This window comes from Marmota flaviventris, chromosome 15, assembly GCF_047511675.1.
Source record: "Marmota flaviventris isolate mMarFla1 chromosome 15, mMarFla1.hap1, whole genome shotgun sequence".
Classification (NCBI taxonomy): Eukaryota; Metazoa; Chordata; class Mammalia; order Rodentia; family Sciuridae; genus Marmota; species Marmota flaviventris.
The window spans coordinates 11,379,016-11,391,335 of NC_092512.1; the positions used below are offsets into that span (position 1 = coordinate 11,379,016).

At 42.4% G+C, this 12,320-nt stretch overlaps 1 protein-coding gene across 5 annotated transcripts in view; it reads left to right on the forward strand.

Moving 5' to 3' along the window:
- Asap1 (ArfGAP with SH3 domain, ankyrin repeat and PH domain 1) overlaps positions 1 to 12,320 on the forward strand; it is a 332,543-nt gene that overhangs the window by 178,028 nt on the left and 142,195 nt on the right. For all 5 annotated transcript variants that reach the window (XM_027950264.2, XM_027950249.2, XM_027950256.2 and 2 more), the window contains exon 4: positions 9,296 to 9,368. In XM_027950264.2, the coding sequence (XP_027806065.2) occupies positions 9,296 to 9,368 (73 nt within the window). The remainder of the gene's footprint in view (positions 1 to 9,295; positions 9,369 to 12,320) is intronic.

Below are 12,320 nucleotides of genomic sequence, written 5' to 3' on the forward strand. Positions count from 1 at the left end.
CTGGACCCCGCTGTCAGGTCAGAAGATTAGAGAGCAACATGGTTTTAGATAGGCTTTAGGGTCAGGAGGATCTGGTTTCCAGTCTTGGCTTTATTGCTTGGAAAAGCTGTGTGATCTAGGGTCATCAGAGCTTCCGTTCCCTTATCCGAAGAAAAAACATATTAGTTACTAAGAGGATTAAATGAGGTAATATATAAAAATACTCATTGCCATTTGTATCATCATCAATATGAGAGAGAAAGAAGGCAAGACTTTTTTGAGGACTATCCGGGAAAGGAGAAGCAACACTCTCTGATGTGGTGTGGCATGAGGAAGGCATTACCAGAACTGCTAGTGTCACAGAGTGACCAGCTTGACCACAGTCACAGAGCCAAGGAGGAAGCACATGGGTCTCCTGGGCCTCAAAGCCTGTGTTCGGTGTCACACTTCTTAGGATGGAGCCTCATTCCACAACTAGGCAAAGGCTGGAAAGGTTAACCAGTGATTGTTGATTGTTAGAACACTGATGATCCCACTGGGCAGCCCTGCTGGTGATATGTGCAGATGGTATGGGCCCCCAGGGGTTCTGGTGATTAGCCGCAGATAATGAGCTTCCTGGTGAAAAGCAAGACTGGGCTTAGCCTCTGGATGTGTGGAAACCCCAAGCTTTGTGGCGAGAGATTTGGCTTTAAGGGTCTTGATGAGCATCTGGTGTTCTTGTTTGTTATATTTTGTTTTGTTTTGGTAATACTGGGGTGAAACCCAGGTTTGCTCTACCACTGAGCTACACCACCAGCCCTTACTATTTTTCATTTTGAGACAGGCTCTTACCAAGTTGACCAGGTGGGCCTCCAACTTGCAATCGTCCTGCCTCAACCCCCCAAATCTCTGGGATTGCAGGCCTGTGCCACCAAGCCTAGCTTTGACAGGGATCTGTTCTTCCACTTTCTCTGCTGCATTACTGGCATCTGCCGTTGGTACAAAAGGCAGGGTGGTTTAGTGAGAAGAATGTTGGCTGTGACAGCTGACCCAGGCCTGCCCCTTGCTCCTCTCTGGGCTGCTTTTCTCATCTGAGGAAGGGGAGGCCAGGGAGGGAAGAAGTCGGGCCCTTCACCCCCGGGCAGCTTTCTCTGTTAAGTGTAGAGCCTCCTGAGGCTTTCTTTGAACTTAGAGTAGTGCATGGAGGGGGATGTTGTTCATCCAGGCCCTAGACCTTCACTAGGGAAAACAGACGAATTTCATCATGATGCATCGTAGCTGTGACTGACTTGAAAGACAGGATGAGGCTTGGAGGCCATTATAGTCACAGTGAGCTCTGGAGAGATTAGAAAAAGAATATTTCTACATACATCACCCAAGCCAAAAAAAAAAAAAAGTGTTGCTCTATTTGCCTCAATTATGATGGTTATTTTTCACATGGTTAGAATAAACACTAAGGTTTTAAAATATGGCACATGAGAAATAAAGCAGCATATGGCCTTCTGGCTATGTCCTTTTCATACAGAAGCAGATTCACTTGAATGAAGTGAATGGGACCCTGCTCTGGGCCCAGCACAGTCCTGCCTTCTCACTGTGCCCCTGAAAGTTTGCATCTACACAGGAAAGTAGACTTTTGTGAGTTAGTTTTATGCAGAATCTTTTTGCCTTAGAGAGTTAACAGTTTTGTGGTGTTTGTTTACAGGGAATAGATTCTTAGAGTCATTCACGAGGTATCGCTCCAAGTGTTGCACTGAATCTTTGTTGAAGGTCTGAACCGTAGAATAACCTGCCAAGTTGGGCTCAGGCCCTTAGAAGTTCAGCACCTACAGACCCTGCAGTCTGTGGGCATGTGCATTGCCTCTCGTAAAGTCTGTGGGGTGCAGGAGATCTGAATCTCTGGGACACTTTTTCATGTCCACAACAACACAGATGAATAACCTAAAACCATTATTTCTGTATGATGTGTCAACTTTCCATTTTTGGGTGGCATTATGCAAATCAAACTTTATTTTATGTGGATCATTTCCCCTTGGGCAGCAGCCTCATTCAACTCTTACTGATCTTGAAACTAACAAATGATAACATCTTTACCTCTTCCTTTCCCATGAGCTGCTGTTGCCCCGCTGCTCTTCCTCCACCAGCAGGCCTGGTGGCCACCGCTTCCTGACCGACCCCTCTGTAACTGCTGGCATGGCTGCACTCGGGCTGCAGTTCTCACTCAGATGTATCAGGCTGTGCTTCCAGCTCCCTGTTTCTGCTCCGCTTCCTTCTGCCTCCAGTTGTCTCCTGTGCCTGCTTCCTCTGTGCTTGTCGGTGCCATGAACATCATCACCCTGACTGCAGGGGTCAAGCCCCAGATCATCTAGAGCGGTACCTCTCGGGCAGCAGGCACCGCAGGACGGAGCCCTTCCCTCTCCCTTTCCCCTTCCTTTTCTCACCCCTAGACCCGTGGAACTTGCTCTGCTTTTCCAAAGGTATTCCACACCTATAGGCCTCATTTTGTTCACCTCTGTATCTTTATCGCCTAACCCATAGCCACGCTAAGTAGAGTTTGCTGTGTGAATGCATAGAAAGGTAATTCTAGTTGATAGAAATGATGACAAGCGTTTTTCGGACTGGTTGCTTTTTAATTGCATTTGTGGCCCCTGCCTTTATCTTCTCAGGCCAAGGGATAGATCTGCCTTTGGCAGGATTCACTGTGCCCTCACAGTCCTTTTGGATGTTGTCACAGCCTCCAGGAAAAGGTGCTGTTTCACTTTCAGGTAGTTAGGAGGTTCTGGGACCCTCTCTTCACTAGAACAGGACCAGGTGGGAAAAGGCACATTGCCCATAGAATGTGCTCAGGCCACTGTTCTCCTGGAACCTCCCTTAGGTCCTCAGATGTCACAGGCACAAAAGAAGTGTTTGTCCTTGCATTGTGCACTTATTTGCTCTTTCACTCCTTCACCTTGATTGAGTGCCACAGTAAGTCTGATGCCATGCTACGTGTTACAGACTTCAGCCTGGGTCAAAGGTTATTAGAGAACACACCCTTGATTCAGCCCTCCAGCTAGATCATTGATTATCACACCTTTAAAATTAATTTATTAAACAGAGGAGCATGAATCATTGGGATGATTTCAGAGAATCTCAGTGCTCTATAGGATGTAAGAGAGGGTGGTCAAGGGGATTGCCTGGGAATAGGGTGGTCAGGGAGGCCTTTCAAGGGGAGGACTTTGAGCTGAATGCAAAGAGAAGAGGTGCAGATCAAGCCCCTTAAGATTTGGGGGAAGAGAGTTTTGAAGAAAGGGTTTTAGGAGAGAGATCAACAATTGCAGAAGCTCTGAGATGAGATAGCTTGGTGGGTCAGAAAGACTGCTGGGACATCCTGAGTACTGGGGAGAGTGGGAGCAGAAGTCAGAGGAGAGGGCTGGGTCATGTGGGCCTTGAAGGCAGTAGTGAGGACTAACCTGGATATTACTTAAAGGCACTGAATTAAGTCATCCTTCATTACTAAGAGAGAGAGAGAGAGAGAGAGAGAGATCCTTTTATTCAAGTCAGTATTCTTACAAAGCATTTTTCATGTGAAGAAAGAAAGAAAAATGGGTATTAACCTGATATTTTCCTTAAATAATTTTAAATTGATTAAGTAGCAGAAGAGACATAGGTACCTAAACGTCTAAAATAAAAATGAAATTATATGAGAAGTGTGAATAAAGCCCTAGGCTGGCATAGGAATAATATTTTATGGATAACTTACATCATCAACTGTATCCAAAGTAGTACCAGACACCCCATTTAATGTCAAAAGTTTTTTTGGTTTTTTTTTTTTTTTTTTTTTTTTTTGCGCTTTGCTGTGGCAAGAAGGATGTGAAGGGGGCGTATAGCTGCTTAAGTAGAGGCGGGTGCATTGGTTGGTTTTCACACCTTGCTGGTGCCTGTTGAGGTGCCCGGTTTTCTTACTGGCTGAGTACATGAGTGAATGGTGCAAAAACCCAAGTGTGAAAATCCTCAGAACAAATTCTTGCTTGGCCCACCTGCTCGCCACTCCCACCTGAGGTAGGAAGCAGTGTGCATTGCCTCTCCTTCCTCCAGCCTCTGCTGCAGCTCTCCTGAGGATCACACTGGATCCTTTCATGTTGAGATTACATGTGTGCACATCCCAGCATACGGGCCTTACAGTGGGGGAGTAATGACTGAGTTGACTCGGCCTGCATGAGAGCTGGGTTGTTGTTTCATCCTCAGGGACGTCCTGTGAGTGTAACGAGACATCCCACCTGCAGCCCAAACACCTCGCTCCTCAGGCCTGCCTTCTCCTCATGGGGTAGCATGAGTGCCCAACAAGTAGAAGGCTGAAGTAATGAAAGTCTGAACCCAAACTAGGCCAGGGTGGTCTTCCCTACTAAAAGAATAATATAAGGAAAACATTTGTTTTGTGTTGAATATAGGTCAAATATATCTGTTTAAATGAATTTGGTATTTGAAGTTGTAGCCTAGCAGTAGAAAGTAGACTTAGCATGTGCAAGACCCTGAGTGCAATCCCAGTACCACCAGGGAAAAGAAGTATTTTTGAAATGACCTCTCTGAATACAGCTAAAAGCAATAAAAATGAGTGAAAATTCCTTTCATTAAAGACTTCACTTTGGTATAGGAGTACTTCTTTCAGAGATGTTTTGCAGCACCTGCCCGTACAAGGCATATGCTAGCCACTTCTATAGGCACATTAATACAGTAAATGCTTAGAGTGTCCCTGGAAGGCAGCTGTGATTTCTGTCTACCTCCACAAATCTCTAGGAAATTCTGTGCTATTGTCTTACTGTCATGCACTATTTTCTGGCTCTGTGAGTATATTCATAAGATTGAGCTCTAAAGACTTGTGTTTATTTTTGAAACCAAATCTACCCAAAATAAGAGCAACTTTTCCTACTTGAGTATAATTGAAAATAAATCTAAAATAAAAACCTAATGAATAATGGCAGTAGTATTACCATTGCTCATTCAATGTAAGTGTATTATATTTCAGTAAAATGTTTTTAAAGACATTGCCAGAATAACTATTTTAAGTACAGAACTCACTTAGAATGTGTAAGGTCTGTCTTTCTTGTTACACCATTACTCTTAGCACTTGTGGTCATATCTCATGCACATTTGACATAGACATATAATGTGTACATAAACTTCCGAGAAGAATTACAGAGGCCCATGTTTTCTGAACTCAAAGCTTCATTCTGTTCAACCATTTTTAAGGCAATTCTTAATATTGCAGAACCTCACATTTTGTGGAACTGTGCTACTGAGTTCATTTGTTCATGTATAAAGTCGTTTTGCTTTGAGTTTACACAGGTCCCTGCCTGCATAGAACTTTCAGTCTTCTAGTGGAGGTTGTTAAATACCATAAAAATACATCAGTCGTGAACAGGATAGTTTCAGGGTATGGTAGTGCTCTGGAAAACAGCATGAAGTGTATTTGAAAGGAGCCCTTGGGTGGCCCAAGGGTTCATGGCTTTAGTATCCACAGAAGGCTCTCTGGAGGGGCTTTTAATCTGAGGCCTGTGTAATAGGAAGGAACCAGTCACTGAAGAGCCCGAGGAAGGTGTTCCAGGCAGAGGAATGAGCCTGGGCAGTTGCCAAGCCAGGAGCTGGGGAAGCTGGGTCTGTGTACGTAACTGAGAACAGCTGTTGTTGCACTGAACTGTAACCGAGAGATACCACTTGGCCTGGAGAGGTAGGAAAGGTCCTAAGTCCTGCCTTAAGTGACCTCAGACTCAAGGAATTTTTCTTTCTGGTGTCCAGTTTGCATGCTGTTTCTGACTCCCTCTGGCTATCTGTTCTCACGTGCTGTTTTCTCCGCATTGTCTTCTCTGTGTCTAGAATTCAAGTACCGAAACTTAAGGCTGTGTATGAAATAAAAGTAGACGGCCTCCATGCCAAGGTCAGAAAGGCTCTCCTAGATGAGCATCCTCCTCTGTAGTTACGTAGAGAATGTGAAGTGCAGTACTGCCCAATTTTAACAGGTCAAATGCTATTTTCTGTTACTTAAGATGAGCATAGTCTCCTGTATGCTTTTAGTTATTATTTCATCCTCTTCCTACCCCCTACCCTTTTGAGATGGTAAACTTCAGAAACACCCTTAGAATTGCAGGCACCTATTTTATCATACTTTTAATGGTTTGGAAGAGAGAATTTATAAGCCAATATTATCTGCAGTTTTCTCTAAGCCCTTGTCTAATTTTATGTATATGACATTTCATAGGATGTCATTGCAGTTCAGCATCTGAGGGAGTAGAACTTTCCAGCACATTTAGACATGTTATTGCTGGAGGGAACTTTGTTTGAAGCAAGGACAGCGTCCTCCAGCTCTCTTTAAAAAAAAAAGCTCTTAAAAGTGCATTGTACTTGGCTTCTTTTTGCCCAGTGGCCAAACACTAGAGCTCAAAAAAAGAAGTGTCACCCAGACTTAACTTGACTGCAGCTGTCAAGAGGAAATGCTGTCAATTACCTCTAAAAATCAGTATGTGAACATTACATCCTGTCAGCTCATGGATGAGTTGGGAAAACATAAGTCTTATTCAACTTAAATTCTGAGACAGTCTCCCTCCCACCCCACCCCAGGTCTCCCAAAAGGGAAAGTAGATGTAGGGTCTCATAAAATGTTACTGCTGGAATCTTCCGCATACTTTTGCTCCTGGAGGGTGGTTAACTCTGAAAAGACCCAGGCCTCAGAGCCCACACACTCATTTCTCTTTGAGTAGGCCCATCGTAATATGGTCATTACTCCCAGGGCCAAACTGACAGGTCGTTTTCTTCCAGGAGCAGATCTTTTCTCCTTTCTTGAGAAGCGAGCAAGGTGCAGGGGAAATGGGGAAGTGCTTCTCCAGTACCGAGCTGTCGTGCTGAGAAGGCACAGGCTGTTTCTGTCATGGGGCACTTAGCAAGCTCTTTCACCTCTCTAAAACCCAGGGGTTTCTTCAGGAAAGAAGATGGTGGTAATGTGTTTATTAAAAAAAAATGATGGCTATTTTTATTAACATTTTTGCCACAAAAAAATAGCCACCAAGGACAAACCTGTTGGATTCAATCTTGTAAAGGAGTGCTTATCTGCATTCTTTTCTTTGTGCTTTCTTAGAAACCTAAATGTCTTATTTCTTAACTCGGAATTCTGTTCTAAGAACTGGTGAATACCCCTTCCCATGTGATCAGACCAGGCTCTGTTGTTAAGTCCTTGGTTCAAATTCCAGCTCTGCCACCCAGGACAAGTTAACCTTTCCATGTCTCTTTTTTCTCATCTCTTAAATGGATATAACAATAGTACTTATTTCCTAGGATTTACCACGGAATTGAGATAATCTATGTAGATCTCTCAATATGATTTCTGCTTCACACTAAGTATTAATTAAATATTAGCCAGCTTTCCCCTTTCTCTAAAGTATCTTAAATATTTAACTCAAAGTATATCTTTTCCCTGAAACTGACTCCTTACATGTGGTATGCATTTTGTTCGTGTCAGATGACTTGAGATACCAAGCAGATGAACATTTTGTGTAGGGCATGCCAATCTCCAGGGTGTCTTCTATTAATGAAAGTGATCCTGGTTTTCCATTAATTGTATCGGTTTATGATGCAGTTATTTAAGTTTAAATAAAAAGGTCTACATAGATTTAAAGAAATATTAATTAAATAGAAGGACTAATGGGCCATGACTGTGGCCCCCCCCAAAAAAAATTGCAGAGGTATAATGTGACAGGCATGATGGAATTAGCATGGACACTGTCTGCTAACCCTGGTCTCCATACGAGCATCCCAGTAGGAAAAGCAAGCACCTTTGGATTTGATAGACATTAAAGTGAAATGTGACTACAACAGTTTCTGGCTCTGACCTTGGGCAAATGAGTTAAATTTCCCTCCCTCCATTCCTACAAATATTTAATAAATGCCCATCACAGTTTCTTTTCCAAAAATGGAGCTGATACTTCACAGAGTTGTTTTTTAAAGATTCATTGCAAGAAGATAATTGAAAGCATATGTATCTTATGTAACAAGTATTCTGCCTGACCTGCAGTCAGTGCTCAGTAAACTTTTCTTCTTGCATTATTTAGGACTTGTGGTTGCAAGTGACAGGATCCCAACCTCAACTGACTGGAACAGAAAGAATTTATCTCATATACTCAAACTGCAGTAAGGTTAGCTGCGACTCAGATGCAGCCAGGACTTTCTCTACCTCATCTCTGTTGCTTTGTTACTGTTAACGTCGGATCTGGCCAGATTCTTTACACATCTAGAAACAAAACCACTGGTGGTCCCAGGCTAACCTTATCAAAAAGAGACTGGGCATTGGATCCCTGTTCTCAAGCCCAGAAATCCTGAGAAGGACTTAGAGCCCAGCATGGGTCAGGTTCCCACCTGACCAGTTACAGGTGTCTGGAGAGCTGAAGGGAAATGGCTCATGAACCACGACTGAACTATATGTTTAGAAAGGCAGGAAAGAAGAAAGGGAACAACAGGTGCCCGCTGCCATTGCATTGTCCCTTTCAACTCTCCACGACCCTCAGGGAAGGCTTACCCCTCTGTGGGCTTCCATTCTGTCATCTGAAGTTCTGAGGCATAAGTACTATGATGGATGTCCGGGTGCACGTAATGTTTTAAACTGTGCGTCTACTTGAGCTTATTGTTCTGCTCTTTGCTTCAGCCTTCCAAAACTTGACACACCATCTAGGGGTTCCCAGCCTGTGAACCACAGACCCTGGGAAAGTAGAAAGGACCTGAAGTTAGTATTACAGAAAAGAGTTCATATACTAAGTGTATAGTTTGCTAAATTTTAACCAACCATCCATAATCATATAGCCAGCACCAGAGTTAACCCGCGACATCCCACTTAGAACACAAGTAGACTGTGGCACATGTGTTGTTACATCATCCTTGAATCATTTAAGAGCATCACTAGCATCATGGTGGCATTTCCATACTGTGCTTTCTTAGTAGACAGATTTTTAAAATACAACTGCCATATGTCATACTTAATTTTTTTAACACTAAAATCCTCAAATTTAAAAGCACTTACGAGAAGGTCATTCCTACTTATTACACTCTTCCAAATGTTTTTTTTTTGTGTGTGTGTGTGTGTGTGTGTGTGTGGCTGGAATTTCCATTGCTAAGATGTGTTCTGTTCCTGGGTACTGTGCAGTCATCTTGTGCTCACCTTCCTCCCTCTCCAGGTGGAAACTCAAAAGAGAAGGAATCAGGTCATATCAGTTTGTTGCTGCTTTGGTGCTCATAGTTTTGAATGAATTTCTTTTTTTTTTTTTTTCTTTTATGTACCAAATTTCTAACACCTTATTTTTTTCATATTTTTCTCTTTTAGGCTCTAGACCAAGATAGAACAGCCTTGCAGAAAGTGAAGAAATCTGTAAAAGCAATATATAATTCTGGTCAAGGTAAGCACGAATCATAAGTAATGTCCACAGAGTTTTCTATTATTCTGTTTTCCCAGCATTAAGAAAAAAAAATTCCTTCTTATTAGGAAGAAAAAAGGTTAGTTGCCATGGATTTTATTATGTATTTAAGAACTTAAGAGTGATAGTGGTTTTCTGTCACAAAGGATATGGGAGATATTTAAAATGTGTGGTTGGATCAGTCTGTGATAGTGGCCTCAGTTAAACATGTGGGAATCTTTTCCTTCTTCATAGCATCTGTGCACATTTGAAATCAGCATTGACCAGGGGATGATGTGAATATCAGAGCAGGTGTGAGTTCAGATTTTTATAGATATGCCAGCAATCTTATTGTTGGTCAGTGGGATGCCAAATAACCCATGAAACTAAATGTTTTAGCTTTGATCTAGTAACTTTGTCAACTTAGAAACAAAAGGGTTAGTGAATAAGAAGAAACACACCAAAGTAAGGAAAACAGTGGGTACCGACAAGAAACAGGCTACAGTACTGCAGGAAGGAGAGACTTGGAAACATAAAATACATTTCCAGCTCTGACACACATCTTGGTATCATTATTGCAGTACCAACTCACCTGCCTGGAGGCCACTCTTCTGAGAAATCAGTTGGCTGGTATATCTCCTCAGAAAACCCTTCCAGGGTGACAAGAGACTGTAACACAAAAAGCATAGGCTTCACAGAGGCACAGATGCGGGTTTCCTTCTAGCCTTCTTATTAACAAAGTGACCTTGAGATGGTTATAATGTTCACTTTCCTGAACCTCCTTTTTTCTCATCTGTAAAATGGGAATGGGGTAGTACTGAGTTGTTGCAGATACTTAAATGCACTAATATCCATAAGGAGCCTAATGTTCTTTATTTGTTTTTGTGGTGTTGGGTATTGAACCTGGGACCTTGTGCATGCCAGGCAAGCACTTTACCACTGAGCCACATCTCCAGCTCACTAAGGGGCCTAATGTTATGGGAGTATAGTAAATGATGTTTCCTCTTAATTTTATCATTGTACATTTACAGAGCTGAAAGGATCCCCTTTATGGCTCTGACCCACTCATTGGAGCTGGGAATCACTGGCCTATGTAAATGGAAACCTAATAGTTTCTTATCTTCTTTCAGTCCCCCAGACCTCAAGACAGTCTCTAAAAGTAATCGTTAACACCTTTTGCACCCCAGTTTTTTGATACTACTCCCTAAATGTTTATATTCAATAAAATATCGATTTTTCTTTTTTCTTTTTTTTTTTGGGGGGCGGGGTTGTTTTGTTTTTTGATATTGGGAATTGAACCCAGGGGCACTTAACCACTGAGCCACATTCCCAGCCCCTTTTGGTATTTTATTAGAGATAGGGTCTCACTAATTTGCTTTAGGTCTTGCTGAGTTGCTGAGGCTGGCTTTGAACTCGTGATCCTCCTGCTTCAGTCTCTCAAGCCACTGGGATTACAGGCATGCGCCACAGTGCCCAACATCAATAAAATATTAATGTCTAATTAAGGTAGATAAATAATGGTGGTCTTGTTGTGTTGTGGCCAAATCTTGTTTTAAGTTTTGGTCTAAATTACCTGCCTAATTCATAACTTCTGTCCTTTGCTTCATCTTAATGAATTTGCACAGTGTGGTAGGCCCTGGATCAATCTCAGCTCTTTAGGGTGGTATGTGGAGTAAATAACTAGAAGGTGTCACAGGGGTCTTTTGAGGGGCTGGTACTCTTGTTTTTCTTGAATTGATTGGTGTTACATGGTAAAGTTGACTTTGTGATAATTCATCAAATGCTACTCTTAGTATTTATGCACTTTCTGAGTTATGCATGTTATGCACCAAAAATATATATATTTGAAATATATACAAGGAGATTCATTGGAGCCTTTGTTGGGATTTGAAGAAACATAAAATAAATGGTATTTGAAAGAGAGTGTGTATATGTGTAGAACACAGTACACCCTTTTTAAAAAGAAACTCAAGGTCCAAGTTTAAGTCCTAGCTTTGCCCTACTTGTTAAAGTTAAGTAAATTGTTTAACTTCTTGACTTTATATGAGTCTTGAATTTCCTCCCATAAAATAAGAAGATATTATCTAATTTGCAGTGTATTGTATAGACAAAATGAGAACGCTTAGGGCCCCTAATATACTACCTACCACGTGGTGGATGCTTAATAAATTGTAGGTAGGAAGCATGGCAGATCCAGTCATTAGTCAGCTTTTTACCACTATAATAAAATACTTGAGAAAATCAGCTTAAAGGAGGAAAGATTTATTTTGGCTCACAATTTCAGAAGTTTCAGTGTGTGATTGTTTGGCGCTGTTGCTTTGGGCCTATGGCAAGGCACAATATCAGGGTGGAGGGAATGTGGTGGAACAAAGCTGTTCACTCTACAGTGGCCAGGGCGCAGAGAGAGAGAAAGGTGCCAGGATCCCCAAGTACCTGTGTGGCCCTTCCTCCAACTAGGCTCCACTTCCTGAAGGACCCTTCCTCTTCAGGAGTGCCAGGAGTGGGTCACCAAGCCTCCCACACACTGCCCTCTGAGGGACATTTAAGATCTAAACCACAACACACAGCATGAGCACCATCTCTATTTTATTTCATGAATCTACAGATAACATTGGAGCAGTGTGATTTTATAAAGAGCTTAATGAGCCATTTTCTGCCTGAGGAACAACTGTCAGTTCTCCACATCGTTATAGCTCATGCTGGAGGCTCCAAGCTTGTGAGCCACAGAAGGGAGACCCTTGCTCCAAGCTAGGAGGTGCTGCCATCTCTACCCTTTTCCAAATGTGCTTCCTTTGCCACAATGACCTTGTCATGCAACGGCTCACGCAAAGGCTTTTTTACTTGAGGACATGCTTCATTTTGTTGTTTAAAGGGTTTCTTTAGGTCACAGCTGCCCTGAAATGATGTATGACCCCTCTGTAAAGGGGAGAATTCAAGGGTCTCTGCAGAGTTGGG